The 19888-nt window shown below is 38.9% G+C and overlaps 2 protein-coding genes across 2 annotated transcripts in view; both read right to left on the bottom strand.

Moving 5' to 3' along the window:
* LOC146145419 (CLIP-associating protein 1-like) overlaps positions 1 to 4772 on the bottom strand; it is a 39733-nt gene extending 34961 nt beyond the window's left edge. The window contains exons 1-5 of the mRNA XM_083390557.1: positions 4682 to 4772; positions 4317 to 4457; positions 3773 to 3851; positions 2949 to 3052; positions 2483 to 2650 (exon numbers count right to left, since the gene is read on the bottom strand). Coding sequence (XP_083246683.1) covers positions 2483 to 2650; positions 2949 to 3052; positions 3773 to 3851; positions 4317 to 4457; positions 4682 to 4720 — 531 coding nt within the window. The 5' untranslated portion in view covers positions 4721 to 4772. The remainder of the gene's footprint in view (positions 1 to 2482; positions 2651 to 2948; positions 3053 to 3772; positions 3852 to 4316; positions 4458 to 4681) is intronic.
* Positions 4773 to 9858: 5086 nt separating this feature from the next.
* On the bottom strand, positions 9859 to 18780 carry LOC146145418 (homeobox protein Hox-A1-like). Its single transcript, XM_083390556.1, has 3 exons — positions 18057 to 18780; positions 10685 to 10863; positions 9859 to 10080 (listed from the first exon to the last, which is right to left on the bottom strand). Exons 1-3 carry the CDS (start codon positions 18778 to 18780, stop codon positions 9859 to 9861), a joined length of 1125 nt encoding a protein of 374 aa, XP_083246682.1.
* Positions 18781 to 19888: the final 1108 nt, after the last annotated feature.

Raw genomic sequence — 19888 nt, 5'->3', positions numbered from 1 at the left:
ACAAATGTTACACACGTGTTATGTATGTAATAGCTAATTATGTAATAGCAGGTGTTAACATTTTTTGGCAGTATATATATATCACTATATAGTGACTCGCAATATATTTCCAGCCTGAATAAAGCTGTATCTAAATATAGGATTACTCAAAGTATATACATTTGCCAAGTTTTATAATTAAAACACAGTGATGCAGTACACATATACAGATCTGCTTGTGTACAGCAGTTGAATTAATGTACAACTTAGCCGCATTGGCCGTGGCAATTCCCAAGTAGTGTTGGAATGCAAACAAAGCTTACATTAGTGAAAAAGCCGAGTGTCAAATATTTACCAAACCTTTAACACTCCAGCAATTTGTCGCATTCCACAATATTATATGCCTCATAAAAACTAAATTTAGCCTTTTTGCCATAGATATAACTATTGCAATCATAACTCATCGGTGTGCTTTGTAGCAAAGGGAACAAACTATCACTGATTTAAATGTTTTAAAGTTTTTAAAGCTTTTAAACGATGATTGAAACTTCATAATAGTGGAGGATGTCCAAAAGAAAGATTGTACTTTTTTTGAACACAAAGCAACCATACCAACCGTTTAAAAGTTTAAAACAGAGTAAAACTACCTAAAAAGGTATTTTAGAGCAAGGGTCATTTCAATTACATTATATATAAATGTTTAGTTAATAAAATATACATTTAATATATGATGTCTTAGATAAGAATAGATAGGATCACAACATGCCAAAAATAGCAGGTGTTGATTTGTAATAGCTACATGAGGTACAATTATACCAAGCATTACTTTTTGTAAACTTTATTATTTGCATATGGACATGTAATGCATAGTAGCTTGTATGGGCACTCAGATTAGGTGTATTTACAAAAACAGGAATAGAAATCCAAATTTAATGACTCTGCAAAGGTGGATTTGTGGCTTATTGTTTGACAATAAACAGTGGTTGTTGTATCCTACTAATAGGATAAGTGACAAAAGTATGTGTCTTTGTTGGGCCGAGCAGGCAATTCAGAAACCCAACAAAGGCATACTGGCCACTCCAGACTTGCCCGATAATCTCTCTCCGATTTCTTTGCCTAAACACATTGGCCGAGCGGACTGTGAATGGCATAGAAACGCTACTACAATATAACCTCAAAATGCACAATAACAATAAAGTGATAAGAGTGGAGGTGAACCGTAAGCCACAATGGCATGGCAGCAATTTTGTACTCTCATAAGTGTGTTTTCATTTTATTTTCAGCTGAAATACACACAGTAAATGTTGATTAAAGATAAAAAGGTGTTTGGTAAGATCAAACCCGTTTTTATAAACTCCAATAATAAACTTAATTACAAACACAGAAGTTAGGTAAAAAAAAAACGAGTTTACATAAATTGTTTGTTCACCCATATAAACTGTAGTAAAATAATTAAAACACAGAAGTATGATAACTTTAAACAGGTAAACCCTATTTAAACATGCCACTATCCAGGCAAAATACACAGAAGGCTCGACAGCAGGCCATTTTTGTCAACAAACTGCTGTAAGAGCAGCGAAATCACCACTCATGGACCAATCAATTATTCATGATCTTGGTGCTATAACCTATTTTATTACAGGGCCAGACTGCCAGCCTCATGAGACTGCAACAAGCAACATACAACAAAACCAACCCAGGCAAATCAAGGCCTAAACAACAGATTACTATACTGCAGAAGTAAAACGCATTTTGCAAATTGGGATTGCACACCCCATATGTCGTTTTAAACACTTGACACATGGTGCATCCAACGAGTCGATAATTAACTCAATGTGAATAAACTGCATTTGCTACATTTTCTTAAGTGGTTCTTCAGTTTTTATGCGTTTATATAAAAAGCTTAAAGAAATAAGCTATGTACTGTTTAAAAAATGTGTAATAAATAACTTCAACGTCACTATACATCAATTAGCAGTTGGTAAATTTCAATATACATATATACTATCCAACTAGGGTTTAGAGATGTATAATTAACTGAATAAATGTACAAGTCATAACAATTTACTTGTTTGTTGGACTTGCCCTACGAGTACTTCAATCTAAGCGTTGCCAGCAAACAACAAATCAATTGCCCATTGAAAGATCAACATGCCAAGCCTACATTTCTGTTTGGTCAAGGTCATAAAACTACTGAGTGTATAAAGGAGTTTAAAGAATAGGGCCTGTCATACAACTGCAGAAACTTGTGCATACCTTTTTAAGCTGTGAGTCATAAAATTAAAAAAAACAGATGAATAAGCACAGCAATGTTGAGCACGAAAAAATCATAACTAAATTTTTTTTTAATTTATTCAAGCAATTTTTTTGTATTTAACATATAACTCCGACAATATTATTGTTTAGTGTATTTATCAAATAGTGTGAATGTTTTACCTTGAATTCTTAAAACAGAACAAGCTTTTACAAGAATGTGCAAACTAAGTGGTTTGTTTGAAATTACCTGCGAGTGGGGATCACTAAGCAGTTTGCACACATGTGGCAAGAGTCTGCTGAGATACAGGGACTTGGCTCCGAATCGATTTATGGTGGCAATCAGAAGACGGCAGACACCCTCGCGAACCCGCCACACTTTGTGGGTAAATGCTGGGGCAAGCTTCTCGAACAAATACTGAGGAAAGAAAACATATTTAATTGCAAAGATATGTTTTTTTCACACAGGTCAGATGTTAGGTCAAAACAAATATACATATTATAAACATAAATTTCCTGAATGGGGTTGTATTGCAAAAATGACTTCCCTTTTTTTGAAACATGATATTCATAACTTGCAAACTTAACAACTTTTATCACAATCTTCAAAAATATAAAAAACACAGTTGTCTACTGCTATTTGCATTTTTCTGACATAAGCTAAAAAAAAATTCAAACAACATGAATGAAGTGTATCAGGATTTCAAATGAAGTACCTGAGGTGTAGATGCCACATCCATAATATTGGCCAATAGGGTGACACTTGCATCGCGCACTTGATCTTTTTGGTCTCCAAGGCGATCTACCAGTGCATTTTGCACTGCAAAGAAAATGACGTTTTAATTTCGTTTTTTAAGATAAATGACAATGACAGTCGTCAGAGTTGAGCTTTGCGCATGACGTATATGTGATATTAATAAACAGTCATCATGATGCATGATGGCCAAATTAATAAGCCATTATTCAGCAAGGCAGAGTTTTTACTTCTAGAAAAAAGTAAAGTTTAAACCATATTATATAATGTGATGTTGTGTAATAATTTATCAGACAAAGTGAAAAATAAAATATAAAACAGGCCTAATTATTTGTATATATTTCATACCAATATAAATATATAAATAAAAAATTCAAACATTTATTTAAAAAAAATACGTCAAGAAAATTCGCCCAATAAAGCTTAAAAATGTGACAAAAGATTTAATTTTCTGTTAACTTAAAGCATTTTTTAACTGTGAAGTCAAAATAGATTTGACAGTTTTAGAAAATGAAACTGAAATTTAATTTTAAAATAATATAAAAAAAGTGTAAGTGAGCTGTAAATATTATACTTCTGTAAAAATTTTGCAAAGTAAACTACTTACTCAACTGGCCAAATAAGTACAATAGAATACACAATCAAGAAATCATTGGCAAGCCCATGTGAAGAAACAATGGCAGTAAAGCTAATGACAAAATAATGGGCACTTTGCCACTAATTGACTAATGCACCCAAGGCCCCTAATGCTTGCAATGCCTTTAAGTAAGGATTATTGAGTCTTACCAAGAATGTAATACTGCTGAAACTCCCTCTGAAGTCTTTCAACCAGGAGACTGAGTATATCCAGACCCAGAAGAGCAACCTGTAAAGAATTGTGCATAAACCAACCTTGCAAAATAACTCATCAACTAATCATATTAAATATGTGCAGTTTTTGACAATATCTATTGGCATAGACCTGAAGTTGTCAAGCGAAACGAATTTATGTAATGTTATCAAATGCATAACATTTGGCCACCTTATTTAAACAGCATTAAAAGTAAATAGAAATATTTTTATTGATCAGAAAACTGGCTTACATGAAAGTATTTTTTAGGGTTTACAAAAGTATAAAACCAAAGGAAATTTTTTTAAGAGATTTTCGAGATGTAGTTCTGTGAATATTGCTATTGTCCCTCTACTGGTTTTAAGTTAACAATTCAAAAACACAACAAGTTAAATTATTTAATAATCAATAAAATAAAATATTAGTTTAACACATAAAACACTAACTGCAAACGATTACAGAAAATGGTTATCTTTTTTATTCATAAAAATTGTAATTTACCTTGAAGTTGCTTGAGCTAACCCAATATGTTGACAAGGCGTCGACAATCTTATCCATGTTAGTCCACATTGAAAGGTCATCCTCAGTCATGCTCAAGTACTCAATGAGCTTTTGGCCTCCAACCATACGGGTTTTCATGTCCTGCATAAAACAATATTCTTTTTATTAAAGTAACATTTCGACTCCATCTAAAATGTTTAAACCAGTTGAAACAATATGGTAATAGTTTTAAACATTTGCAGGCAATATGGTTGTAGAAGATAAGTAATGTCATTTGCCATAATATCAAAATAACAGAACAAATATAGTGCAATATTCCTACTGGCCCAATTGAAAAACACTTTATAGTAGAATAATTTATGTACCTGTTCTCTGGTGAGAAGTAATGCTGTGTCCTGGTCCATATTGGATTATGTCGCACCTAAACCGCTTGAGACTAAAATGGTGAATACTCCCGATTTGAAAGAAAAAATAAATCACAACTTTGAAACCATGATTTCAGTTTTCAACTGACAATTTAGCGCATTTACACAGTGCTACAAAACAAAAATAATGTTTTTTTGGCATAATTAGGTATACATCGTGAACCACAGCATTACAAATCAAAATCAAATTGCCAAGTATGACTGTTAAGTATGGTTGATTATGCTTTCTATGTTGTGGTTAACTGATAATAATCCAAAAACAGCATGTGCTATCATTTACTAACTATGAGTAACAAAAACTGAAAAATGTAATGTTTTTTTTCAATGTAAAAAATATTTTTGAAACTGACATGAAAAAATGCTTTAGAGAAGGACTGAATTGATTACACAATCCATTCAAAAACTTTTTTATCGGGAAATAATTTTAGTTTTTATGGGGGGGCGAATAACAATTTTACAATTTGACAATGTCTGACAGCAACAGTATATTCATTGACTACACAATGATTTTAATTATCAAATAGCAGCGACATTTCAAATTTGCATTTTTGGCATTGTAAGTCAGCTTATAACATGCCTGGATAAATGCTTAAATTTTAACTTAAAATCATAAAGGTTCCTTTAGACAGAATTTTCAAACATCTACAATAGATTGAAAGTGTGAAAATGCGTTCAGCATCAAATATTACAGTAAACACATAAAACTCAGTCACGCTTACAGTTTTTGCTATTAATTAATTTTACGCTTAATTTTAAGTAACTGTATTATCAGTCCAAATTGTGGCAGTAACTTTATGACAGCTGCACTATTTTAAGTTGCATAAAACATTTTTTTTTATTTTAGTTACTTAAATATTGTCTTGCGCAAATCAAAAAGCATCTTACGCAAAATTTTACAATTGGTGAATGCTATCTAAAAAGGGCTAAACAGTTAAAGATATAAAAAATAAGTACATATACTGGGTTACTTTTTAACCAAAATCAGTCCGTCTGTCAAAAAGTTCAGAAGTGGTTCACTTTCAGCATGTTTTAATACAACATATTGGTAATTGGGCGCATTTTCACTTCTGCACATAGAAAGTTATTGAAAAACAGAAATACCGTATCCCATAGCGCACATTATTTTGGTTAGGGTGTGGGTTAGCGTTTGGGTCAAGTGTTAATAACAAATAATGTTCGTTGTGGTATGCGGTATTTGTAGACGTTTTTTTTGCATAACTTTATATGTGCAGAAGGGAAACAGTGCCATTAATTGTCCTGCGGCAAACAAGATTTTATAAATAATTGCATGTTTAAAAACTCTTGTTTTATGAAATAGTATATTAATAACCGCAGTCTGACATCCATCCTACATTTTATGGCTGTTACCCTATCTGCATTCTATAGCAGCTGCTTGCCCAAGATTTTTCTAAATCAATGTGTGTGTGCCTAAATTAGCAAATTAAACGGCGCTGGTCTAGAATCCTACCACAACGCGCATTATTTGGGTTAGGTTGCGGGTTAGCGTTTGGGTTAAGGTGGGCCAAGTATTATTATTAAATAAAGAATATAATAATACTTGACCCACCCACACCCAAACGCTAACCCGCAACCTAACTCAATTTTGTGCGTTGATTTCATAACTGTGGTAGGATTCTAGACCAGCGCCAATTAAACACCTAAATACAAATGCCTTGTTAGATTAAACCACTTAAATGTAAATAAAATCTGAAAAAGCGCCCATTAAACTCGGCGCTGAACACATTAAATATCAGCGAAAAGTAAAAATGCAGACTGACAGCTGCGATACTATTGTTACTTTGTCTATAATGGCGAATAAAATCAACAATTCAAGCTTGTCTATAACCCAACTTATATAAGGCTGTAACTGCACTAAAATAACATCTCTAAAAATTTGAATTAGGTTCAGTTTACTTATGATTTATTGCCCTTTGTAAAATAAATATTACCAAATTCGAAAAACACAGCAGCCAGTCAGTCTGCACATATTCGGTTCAATTGCTTCGGCTAATCCCCAATGGAAATACGAGACAATAAAATGGAGCAGAGGTAAAACACACCACAGTAACTACACGATCGCTTAATTAAATTGATTAGCAAAACGTTATAACAACCCAATAGTAAAACATATTTTATTTTACAATAAATTTAGAAGATACAAATTCGTTATTTAGTTCTATTCGTGTAATATAATACCTAAATAAAAGTCGTGTCAAAAGTTGCGCACTTTTTAAAGCAAACTGTTACACCTACACTGAATTATGTTTAAACTCTTCAACAAATTAAAAATTAACAGCAAATCGTTGAGCAATTGTTTGAATATAATCCGCATTGTGAAGACTAATTTACATTTAATCAATTAAATCCCGGAACGGGAATTGTATATAAGTGTTATGTTGTAATTAATAATATATAACATACTGATGTATGTGTAACAGGCGTTTCTAAGTTTAATGGCGCCAGACATTTTGTCTTTTTAAAGCTTTATTCTGTAGGTTGCTTTTGTTTAATTACCGAAATAAAAATATTTAAAGTGGTTTATGTTAGGGTAAAATTTTTATTTTTTACATTCAAGGAGATGGCAATAAAGCATTTTAGTGTTGAAAATCTCTTTTTGGGTTAAAGAAAATCATTTACTGGGTGACGTAGCGCATTGGACAGATTCCCCAAAAATAACGTTGCTTGATGTTAATTAGGCTTAACATACACCCGATTTGGACGGGCACGAGAATGTCCCGATTTTAAGGGCTTCGCCTCCTGATTAATCAAATGAGAACGGTTTTGATAAATATTTGTTTATGTTAGACTTTCTATATTCTCATAAACAACTTTTTAATACATTTAGTCATATTTTTAATTGACTGGCAACAAAAGGTCATTTTAAGTTGCACGTTTGGTAACGTCACCCTATGACATATTTCGTGACGCCACAATAAAATACACAAACAAATAAAAAAATAAAAAGGCTGAAACTGCAGACATTTTGGAAGCGTCCAAGTTTTAAGGCTAAATAGTATGGTAAACCTAATTTTGGCATTAATGAAAAAGGAAGAACAATTTATGAGGATTAGTGGACCCACAGCTGTATGGCTGCACAAAAAGCACGTGAAAATAGAGCAAGGTTCCAACATCGGATTAATAAGGATTGAGGTATTAAAACTGAAGGATAAAATACAACCGGTAGACGGTGCATCTGAGTTACATACAGATATTTTCGGGTAGGGTTAAACTTCGCGACGTAGAAAAGACTGAAGTGGTGCGGCTATTTGTCACTTTTAATGACAAATACACCAATTAAAAAGCCATATAGGACCTTCAAAACTCAACTATTGTTTACTTAAGTTTGCTTAACTTATATCGATGCAAATATGCAATTTTGGAAACATTTAGAAGATCTAGACGTGGACATTACATATATAGTCCAGCGGTTCTCAATTATTGGGCCATGGCTCACCGGTGGGCCATAAGAACATTTGAGCTGGGCCACAGAGCAATTTAAAAAAGCTAGAATTAGTTTCATTTGTGTCACTATATTTAATTTTGCAGGAATATTGGTGTGGGTGAAAATTAAAATTGAATGTAAATTTATTGTTCAGCCGCAAGTATCTCACTTATGCACGGTTGAATAAATAATCTGTTTTGAAATATGTTCTGCTGTGTTTTGTTCTTAACCTATTTTACAGTTTTTTCTTTCACTAAACTATTATATTTTTTCTTTTCATCAAACTATAACGTAAATGGGCCAGAGAGTTCACTCTCTTTCTTGGAGAGTGAACTAATCTAATCACTCTTTAGCACAACCTATATCACTACCTTAGCTTTATAGTTCACGAACGTTTTCGTTGTTTTTCGTGTTCACGTGGCATTTTAGGGACAAACGCAAAACCTCGGCAAACAAAAACGGAAATATAAATGGTGCACTTTAACGAATAAAACTCTGTGCGCGGTCGGCGACGCCATGGTGCCGTTGCGAAGGAGAACAAAAGGAAAAAACAGCGCAAAAGAAACAATGACAAAAGAGGTAATGGTGGAATGGGGACGCGACGGTCACGATAAGGAGTCTATATCGCAACGGAAAGCCTTGCTTCAGAAACACATCCAAGATACTTGGAAAAAATAGCTTCTCTACACCGGTGAAGGCGGTTTAAATGGCGGACCCTGAGACAGCAGCAGTTTACATTGAAATGTAATTGAAGACGAAAAAGTTCGACGCATTTTGAAGTCATACAGTAGTTCATTCAGTTTTATATATAGAAAGATACCAAAAACGACTGGGTGTACATCGTGGCATAGTTAGCGGTTGAATATTTTAAGAAATTTATACGTCTGGCATTCCCAAACTTGAGATGGACAAATTATTTTAAACAAAATGGTATATCTATGCAAATTCCCTTTTCTGTCTTTTAATGTGGAAAAATAAAAACTAATGTAAAGCACAAACCCAAAGTTGCACATTATTTAAAAACGAGCGCAGTAGCAGACAACGAAAGGTGTTCGGTTTTTCAATTGTCAAGTCTTTGGGCTATTTGCGGTTAAACGCAAGCAAAATTGAAAAGTGGAATGTTGCACAAAAACACATGGAACAAAAACACAGCAGAAAATTTGTACCCCGGCCTATATGTTGCACAACCTCAGAAGAGCACGTTTCAAAATGATTGCACCCGGTTTTCACCGTCTCAGCTTGACAAAAAAGCAGACTTCAATATGTGAAATATTTTTCAACATACAAAAATATTTTAATATGTGTGTGAAAAATATGCAAAAAGCGTGAAACGAATTTCGGCAGTGTATCTTTTTAATCCGTTCATATGTATATTGTTGTACTTCACATTTTAAACTAACATGTGACAGATCCTGTTCATTTGGAAAACGTGACTTACCCGCGCAAAAGTGATATAAAATGGCGATGATTTTTGTTTGGAAAGGTGCAGTGGCGCAAAATGACACCGTCAGCGTCGGTAAAAAATTGATGAGCGAGCAATAAGCAAATAAAAACGGGTACTGCTTGACGGAGCGTCGCGTGCTAAAACACAAACAAACTTCCGTTTTTCGACGGCGTTACACGTTTCGCGGGGCGAAAGCGGCAACACGGATACGCGAAATTCACGCGCGCTATTTCACGTGCATTGGTTGCGTTCCGACTTAACTTGTAACGAGTTGACATTGCACGAGTTACTGCTGCTGCTGCTGTCCGGACAGCTCGTGGAAGGGGTGCGTTTGGCCGCTTGGCTGTGATTCTCCTGTTTGTCTCCGGCCTTGCCGGCAGTGTTCAGCTGCTTTTCTGCTTCCTTGTCGCGCTTCTTTTGCTTCATGCGACGATTTTGAAACCAGATTTTCACCTAAGGTTAAACAAATTTTGAGTTATACAAGGCTGGCATGCTAGGGTCCAGCAAAAAAAAAACGGTTTGACCAAGAGTAAACGATATGTTCAGCAACATTTTGCATAAAGAGAGTCAACTGATGAAAATCCTTGATTTAAGAAGAGTATAAGCGTTGTTGGCGACAAATCACCTAAACGTTTTTTGAAATTTAAACATCGGATTTATCTTAAGAATCACAAGAATATAAATTGCCAATAAAATATTTGAGATTTTAACGTTTTACGTGATCTAAGTTTCTGTTATTGGTATATTACATAGGCCACTAAGCTATTACATAGGCCACTCAGCCCCCAAAACAATCAAAATTAAGCAGCGCGAATAGCAAGAGTAAAACTATATTTTTTTAAATAGTTAAGCTACCATAGTTGCATATACCTAACAAAAACGCTAATGTATTTTAGAAGCTGATTTAAGTGACTAAAAAGTGTGACAAATTGAAACTTTTTAACCTTTTGCTCTTTTATTGGGGCTAAGTTTTTATCGTTCGGTTAAGTAAGAGAAGATTTTCGCACCCGAAAATCTAGGGTTTTAAACACAGAAAAAAAGAGCCGTAAACGTGTACCTGAGTTTCGTTCAAATGCAAAGCTGCGGCAATTTCCACCCTCCGGGCTCTTGTCAAGTACTTGTTGTAGTGGAATTCCTTTTCCAGCTCCGTGAGCTGTTTGGTGGTGAAGTTCGTCCGCCCGTTGCCCAGCTGCGCGCCGTAGCCGTACTCCGCCATTTTGTTTTGCGAGTAGTAGACTGCAAAATAAGACAAATGGTGGCCCGGTCAATTTTGCTAGCTGGATCAATATTTGTCTCTCGGGGAGTTTATACAGTATGCGCTACGCGCAAGATTTGACGAGTTTAATGGAGCATATTCGTGAAGTGCACACTTTAAAATACACACGTAAAAAAGTTAAAATTGTTTTCAAACGGCCCAAAGTCAATTGTACAATGAAAACGAAATAGTCCAAAGTTCAGAGTTTAGACTCTAAACGCTTTGATCGATTCGATATAGTTCTACAAAACGATAATAAATCTCCACGATAAATTACTAGTTTAATTTCAAAGCTATAATGTTAACTATAATATTATTATACGTATTAAATCGCTAAATCCGTGGTACTGTGTGATATTGTATATGGTAAAATTATTTATGATTTTTTTTCAAGGCAAACCGCCAAAAAAATTACACATTTTCCTGTCGTTTAGTAATGGAACCATTTCAAAACTTGTCTCATAACAATAAAAATGTATGGGTTAAATCATTTAGGCTACTTTTCTTTTCAACGCAATAAACAAAGGTTTAGATGAACAAGGGTAAAAACGCTTGCTTTACAAGACAGTTGTGCCTATATAGTTGCTATATAAATGCCACCAAGGCTGTGTTTGGAAATCGGATTGGAACGTTGTCGCGACGCGATAACACATCAAGTTTAGGCCAGGACACATGTGTCGCACGAAATCCAAAATCGATCGCCATTTAAACGCGCTAATTTCGCAATTCCCCGCAGATTAATTCCTTTTTTATTTCGACTCGCAAATCGAAATCGCGGCGTCCAGCAATCACCCCGACGGGAGCGATCGGCTATCGATGCGTAGCGATCCCGATAATAGTGTCATAATGGCAATTATGACGACACAGTTCGCACCGGGCCACGCGACATTGAAAGGCAAATACAACATGGAGTTTTATGGCGCGTGTGCATATCGTTCGATAGGGTTGTGCCCCCTGAGAACCGTAGCGAACTGTTGATGTTTTAGAGACATTGCTGCAAGCAATTACAAACGTATGTGCGACCAATACCCTAAAATTTATTTTATAGACACAGGCATTGTTACGGTTAAGATGTCATAAAACAAATACGATGGTTAATAAACTATGGGAAAAGTTAAAATTGTACATCGATTTGTTTTTATAAGTTATTGCTTGAAATACTGGTCAAATTTTCGCGCGACAGTCCCAATATGAGCCCTGTCTCCTTACTTTCAATCGTTTTCCCGTTTTGTTTCGCGTTTTACTCTTGTTTCCGCCGATTTTCGCAATCAAAACAGAAAACACTGGTTTCCGATCCGTGAAACGCGCCCCAGGTCCAGTTTCAACTATAGGAAAAAGCAATCGGTCCTATTTGTTGCGGACGGCCGGGCAACAGGAGATGTTTCACGCGGTGGCCTTCTTTGCTTTTCCAAAAAAAAAACTCTTAAGCCCGTGCTTTCCTGCGGCGTTCGCGGTTGTTTACCCGTAACACCCACGCTTAAGAAGGGGGTCAAACCGTTTGTCCATTGTTCGGCATTACTCGCAAGGGGCTAAACAGGGGTGAGAGGGGCGGAGGGCCGTTGACTGACCCCCGAAAGTCGCCCATCAAATTAATCAACGTCGATCAGCGCCCGGGCGTCTTGCGTGCACCGCTATGGGCCAGGTTCGCTCGGTAAACAGCAACAGCACACAGGACCCGGGACCGCTGCAGCTTTTTGATAAATGAGCCAGTCGATTTACAACTTTCGCGCTCGTCGTTTACTTAGCGCGCGAGGGGGGGCCATAGCTTATAGGCCTTGGTTTAACCGCGTACCATGGCTTCTCAAAGGCGCGAGGTAATATTAGCTGGCGGCTGACCTTTGAACCGCCGTGACTTGCCGTTCGCCAAGCTCAGGCCTGTGTAAAGGGGACGGTCAAGACTTGTCGTCCTTTGTTTTCAATTAAGAGCGACCGGCAGATTTATGGCTTCCACGTGGCGCGCTTCGGGTCGCCAGAAAATGAAAACGCGTTCCGCCTTGTTTTCAACCTGAAACTAAAAAGGTTCTGCAACTTGATACACCTGTTACCGCGCATGGCCCTCGGTAATCGTCGTTGAGCGGCATTAAAATTAAAAGCACAAACACCGGACCAACGACCGGTCACTTAATTTTTGCATCCGCGCAAAACAAGGTAAAACTGTAAGCCTTAGCATCAGCAGTAGTTGCGATGCCATTCCGGGTTGTCGAGCAGAACAGCGAACACAAACATAGCGCGCTCACGAGGGTCCGAACTCCCATTTAAAAGAGTTTAAAAAATATATATATCGCATCTATCGTAGGTGGCATGTCACCCGAACCCGAGACCAACGTGCCCGAGCGCACAGCGACGCGACGCTCACCTGAGTCGATCAAACGGCAGCCGATCCAAGAATGAAAAAACGAGCGCCCAAACGATCGGGGAAGATAACACGAAAAGTCGACACGCATACACAAAGCGCCCCTGTCGTGAGCGCGGCTGCGGCGGCGTGTGATTTAGGCCGAAAAATCGCTCGGCGCTCGCTTCACGCCCGACTGCAACACAAGGGGAGCCCGGGCCAGAGTACATATCGGGGTGCGTCGAAACAAAGGCACCAGCATCTCGCCTGTGATCCAGCGCGCCTTCGTCCGAGCGCCCGCGCCTCTCTTGCGTATCGGTCGCCCAAAGGACAGCGAGTTCGTGACCCCGCGTCGGGATGCCCTCCGGACTTTTTCTACGCCGACCGACCGACCGTCGTGTTTATGTATCACTCCCCCTCCCCCCTTTCCGTATTCATGTGTTTGTGTATGTAAACGCTCTTTCCTACTGTATGATGCGCTTGCCTTGTTGTTTGATTGCTGGAGGCCCCGGCGGAACGGGCAAGTTTTGTTTGCGCACCACTTTCGCGTTGACCTCCGCCGCTCGTTTGTAGTTTGGCCGCTGAACTTAGCGCTGAACCGGCAGGTTTTTTTTTCGCGGATGAACGCCGCGTCGCGCGCGAACCGAGCAAATCTGTCGATTAATCGACGACGGTGCTGCGACGTTTCCCACGATGCTGCCATTCTCACGCACAAAACAGACTTGGAAAACTTTGCAAGCGTTCCGAAACGTAAGTGACTTCGGTTTTCAGCTACTTTTCCACAACGTTTCCAGCTATACGTATGCCAGCAATGAGCCCACATGTGGGAGAAACAAGTGTTTTACTAACGCTCCAAAACGGACGTGCTTCCAATTTTACAGCAAACGAGTAGACCAGGAGATAAATACGCTATAGGTACACTACCAATATATAAACTGTTGCTATACACTACCAATGATCAGACATATTGCGACATTGCGTATATCTTTCATAAAGTGCTTTGTAAAAAATCCCCAACTGACGGACGTACAAAAAAAAAGCTTGCTCACAACAGTATTAAACAGACCGAAAGAACAAGAGACTTTCTACACAAATTATAAACATTGCGGTTTGTCTACAAATATGACATAAAATAATATTTTAAATGACGGTTATATTCCAAGGTGACCCAATCGCTGATACAATGGACTTCTAAGCCCCATAATTTATCTGCCGAAGCACTATAAAGGTATGCGAATCCAAGTTTGACAACCCCTGGAGTTATAGCCGGCAAAAAGTTTTCAGATTTTTGTCAGAGGCTGCTAATTAAGTTCGTGCCACCCTCGTTCACCTTTGCGTGCTTCTAGACGCTTTGACCCCGGTCAAACGTAAACAAACCATAAATCCGTCACAATTCCGATATTGTTGCGTAACAGGAAAAGGATCGCTGTGACGCAGGTGGCCACCGCCTGGCCGAAACTTTACCGAAGGTTGTTTTCTTCGCAAAAATGACATTGGTCCGCTTTTTGGCCATCCTATTGTCATGTTTTAACTAAGTCATTTCAAATGTATGGTTGCCACCGTTTTATCTTAAATAGGCCATTCAATTTTATGTTATAAGTCGTACCACGGTACCACCAATAGTGGCTTTTATTGTCAATATACACTCCTAGTTTCAAACGACTATTTCTGTTCCATTTTACATCTATTTATAGGGCAAAAATGAATTGAAAACCTCTCTCAGTACTATAGTTGTAGAGTTTAGAATTTAGATGGTATGTTGATATAATATGGCAATAGTCGAGTATAACTTACGACAACCGCAATAATAAAACACGCGGTAATTTCCCGAAAATCCCCATATAGGATCTGAAAGCTGTTAACGAACCATCACCTGAAAAGCCTTCGCGAACCCGAACCCGTATGCGGTTCACCTACCACAGGTTGGGAAACAGTGGTCTTATAGTCGTGGGACGTTTGTGTTGTTCACAGTCGCCCCGTTATGTGTCATCGACGAGAAATGTTTCAACTAATGTTTTAAACAGTCAGTGTCGGTCGTTAGTGCGTCTAGTGCGGGGTGGAAAGTTCACGAACGGCGGCTTTGCGTTCTAATGAAGCCCGATACGTATACAACGTTACGTAAGCGCTTTTTGTCGACCGTTGCTTTAATTACGTTTAAAGGTTGCTTTTAATTAAAGGACAGGGCCTGGGGTTGCACCAAGTGGTAAGCTGGACCGATGGTGTTTAGATTTATATGTAAGTGTTAAATAACTTTATAACAGTAAAACAAAATTACGATTGTTTCACATTGCTTGGCTCAAATACACTATCGATTTAACAATTGACCAATTTTTTGGCTTAAAACGGGTTATTTTTCATATTTAATAGTCGTTCATTTTGGTAGAACAATTTGATAAAGAGAAATCAGACCAAATAGCGAATTTTTAAAATTAGATATTTTACTGTTGACATCGACGCATCCCGCCAGCCGAAACATTTTTGCCACAATATCATCAATTTACCCTGTTCCATTGCAACTTTAAAACAGGGCGTTATACTTCCACTGGATGAGTATTTAGTTTGAGCTTCTGCCATGCTAAACGCTGTCGCAAAAAAACTGTAGCATACCGCACGGAAAATGGCCGCGTTTTTTGAAGCTGTGCTGCGATTTTGTTTGTATAGTTCGAGAGGATCCTTTGATAACCTTAAAAAAGGCCATTTGTCTAGCTCAGGGTCGATCATATAAATTGCTCTCGCGGGTGGCGAATGAACCCAAGAACCAGGATCGTCGCTAAACTATCCTGCTCGTTATGCGCGCGATCGCTTCCGTCATTACGGAGCAGTTATGACATCGACGTCGACAAAACGCGATATTGCCGAGTTGCGTGATCCGCAAGGGCATCATATCATCATCGCTGCTTTAAGGCCGGGTTCACACGCAGTTCAAGAAGGCCTATTAAAATAAACCCCGTCGTTGTGTGGGCGAGAGTGCAAGTGCTTTTGGACGCGCCGAAAGGGTACGTCGCTATATCGGCCTGTTGGAGTAATTTCTTCGAAAAGGCTCCGGGCTCCCGCTTTTAAAACGTTATTTTACGCTTCCATCTTGTGAAATATGTACGGCGGTGTTCTACGCAAGTTTTATTGAATTGACTTCAATTCCGGTTAAGTCATTCGCGCAAAAACTAAGCGAAGTCAATTCATTTCGAAAAATGACAGTTTAATTCCAGTTTAAGCAATAGCATACTCATGCCAATCCAGTCTAAAGTCACTTGATTGGCAAGTCAAGTCCAAAATAAGTCATTGGAACAAAACATAAATCGTAGTAGTTATTCACCTTTAAGAAGCTCTTTATTTCTGAATTCAAATCATGGGATTTTACTAAAAAAAATTGAAAAATAAAACATTTTAGAGTGGAAACCATGTTCTTTAATAATATTTCGTATATGAATTAAAGTGAATTTTACAGCGTATAATCTTTTGACTTTTTTGTCGTAATAAAAATATGTTGCAGCCGAAAGATATCTTCAGTCTCTTTATTCGAATGACATCCTTTAAAATAACTGAATTTAATTGCAACATTTCGGTCTAAACTCTAAAACTGCGCTTCGATTTGAAGTCGCTGCCGTAATTTGCTTGCAAGGGGTGATATCTTGATTGTAAACATTTCGTTTATCATCAAATTTTCAACCATAGAAATAAAATGACACAAAATCGGAGTTAAAAATGACGTTGACCTGTTCTGGAACGGCTCATAAAAAGCGGACAACCTTAATGTTTTTCGGCCCGACGTCGCTTCGCGGAAAGTTACAGCGCCCGAATTCGCGACACGCCGCATGATGGATCGCTTTGTCAGGAGGGTTATATTCGCGTTGGCAGGCCCGCTTGGGTGGCGGGTAATTGGCTGGCAGGTGAGGTCGGCCGCGCTGCCACCCGAATTTCGCTTTTGCCACCCGATGCTCGGCCTTGGTGATTACCGTCGTTTTATTGCGCCCGGAATAGGCTTTACGGCGTGTCGAAAAAATTGGGCCCGTCGCATAAAAAACGGGGACCGTTTTAAAGAGGCGCCGCGGCGCGGTCTTGTCGAGGGTATGACGGATAGGGGTGCCTAGGCGCGCTTTGCACTACACAAGCTTTGTTTCCGCCGTTTTGTACAGCGCCTAATCCCCTAACGCGTTTCGGCTTGTAGACGCTCCTTTAATCATCGGACGGCGACGATTTGTGTTACAGTTCCGAAGTCCGTTTTCTCGCCTCGTGTTCAGCCGAGCGCTTCCCTAAACGCGTTTTTAAATGGCCTTGAATGGCCCGCTAAAGGTTGTGAAACCTTTGAAGTCCTCCAAAGTCCCGACGCCAATTTCGCCCGTTCGCACTTATCCCAAAGCCCTAAACGAGTCTTGGGCCCTAGGAGTTGACTAAGCCTGTAAATCACAATAAAGTCATTGCGTAAGATGAAAAGAGTTCAAGCCTGCGTGAAATACTTGAATAAACACAAACGCTTTTCCGTTGCGGTCATTGCATAATCGCATACCCGAATTTAAGCGCCGTTTACACTTCATTCATCACTGAAGCCTAATAAAATACTGCTTATTTTTTGACAAAACAACCAAAACAGAGGTTGTAAAGTTGTCCTTTGAACTTTTGATTTTTTAATTTTTTGTTAACTTTGCTTGTAAAATACAAACAACTAATCTATTTTGTTTAGCCATTGAACTTTTGTTTTGTATGCTGTACGGCAAATTCAGCGCGCTTAAGGGTTGAATGCGCCGCTTCGAACAGCGGACCGACAAAATGGCGGCAAGTTCAGCGCGAGCGCCACGCCTTGAAGGTCGCCTTTGTCACGAGCAACAACAGCAAAAACATATTTACCGTTTTTCGGCGGGTTCCGCTTAATCTTCATCCAGTCGTAAGTGTTGGCCGACTCGCCGGCGCTCGCGCAAGGCTGTTCGGCGGGGTGACTGTACGCGACGCTCGGCGGGGAATTGCGGTCCGGAATCCCGCAGGCGGCCAGTCCGTGCTCCAGCGGGTTGGCTTCTGGACTTGCGCCGGCGCCGAGAAAGCACGAGCCGTACTGCGAGTAAACGTTGTTTGCGGCGCCGGCGTACAGTGCCTTACCCGCGTTGTACGACTCGGGGTTGGTGTAATGCGCGTTAATTGGATACATGGCGGGGTTTGGCGCGCCATTAACGGCGCCGTAATATGGCGACGGCGCGTAGCCAAAGCCACCGCTGCTGTAGTTTGTCGACGCCTGGGGGTACATGGCGTCACCCAGGTGGACCCCGTTGTGCGCCAGGGGGGAGGAACCGGGTGAGGTGCGCGCAGGGCTGCCGCCGTCGACACGCGACGCCTCGGCACCGATTGCGTCAGCGTGCTGTGGCGCGATGGCGTTCACATCGTCAACGGCGCAAGAGCTGTACAGGTTTGCCGCCGAAACTGAGGAGCCACTGTTTTCGGCCAGTATTGGCGACGGGGGCAGCTGGTGCTGGTGCTGGTGGTTGAGGTTGTGGCCGGTGTGGTGGGGACGGACGTGCATGCGGTTCGAGTACATGTTGTTGTCGGGTGTGTGGATTGGATACTCCATGTATGAATTCATGACGGCGTGGAAGGCGCCCGGGTGATGCGAAGCGGTCGGAATTCCCGTCTCGCGTTTTGTTTTTGGTTTGGAATCCTGCATATGGACACTCGATAAAAACACGTCTTACACAATGCAACAACTAGCGGCCCTAACTCTAATTTAAAGGGCCTTAAAATCCAATTGTCCTGTTTGCTAAACACCCAGACAGAATACTATTTTCTTTGCTGTGTTTTTCTACCAAAACAAACGAACAAGAAATATTGCATTTTGACCTTGAACTATTAAAAAATACAGTGCTTTCTTTACCATTGAAAAATAAAAATTATTGATGTAATCAAATTATTTTCGAAACAAGAATCCGGCTTTGTGGTAAGAGTCAAACAAGCAACTCTGCTGCATCACTAATAAGTATCAACATAACTCAGAACTAACATTCTAAAAGTTGATTCTGCCCTCAATTTTTAATCCTAAACAAAATGAATTTTCGGTTTAAAACTTTTATACTTAATTTGTTCCTTATTTAAATTATAGTATTAATTAACATAACCATTTGTTTTCAAGTCTACGATTTTTTTCTGTATGTAAATTACCGTGTATAATACAAAACACTTATTTTAAAACCTCTTACTCCTGTAGGGTATTTATCAGTCGCAGTTATAGGCAACTGAAAAGTTAATGGCGCAGTAAATTAGCTTAACCAAGCGTTCGTCAACGAATCATTATTACCAATGGCATTTTTAAAGCTATGACAAAATTTTAGGCTACAGTGGTACTAACCAACGAAAACTGTGCCAAGTAATTAAAAAATACCACCATTTTTAACTAAAAAACAATCAACGTCATTTGCCGCCAGATATTTGGAAAATTGTATTCAAATATTGAACAGTGAAACTTTTACATAAACCTTTGTAGGCCCATTTATGTTAGATATGTGGACTTGTACAGTGTTTCTAAATTCTAACCAACATTAAAAAACAATTAGTAAAACAATTGACGTCATTTGTATCGGATATTTGGTAAGAAATGTAGTGTACAGTGCAATATTTACACTGAACCTCTATTCGTTTATTTCGCTTAGCCATGACCATGGTCAGTGCTTCATAACTAACAGCAAATTAAGTTCCGT

This window comes from Ascidiella aspersa, chromosome 5, assembly GCF_963924565.1.
Source record: "Ascidiella aspersa chromosome 5, kaAscAspe10.2, whole genome shotgun sequence".
Taxonomy (NCBI): domain Eukaryota; kingdom Metazoa; phylum Chordata; class Ascidiacea; order Phlebobranchia; family Ascidiidae; genus Ascidiella; species Ascidiella aspersa.
The sequence above is the reverse complement of the archived record's forward strand: the minus strand, read 5'-3'. Positions and strand labels throughout refer to the sequence as shown.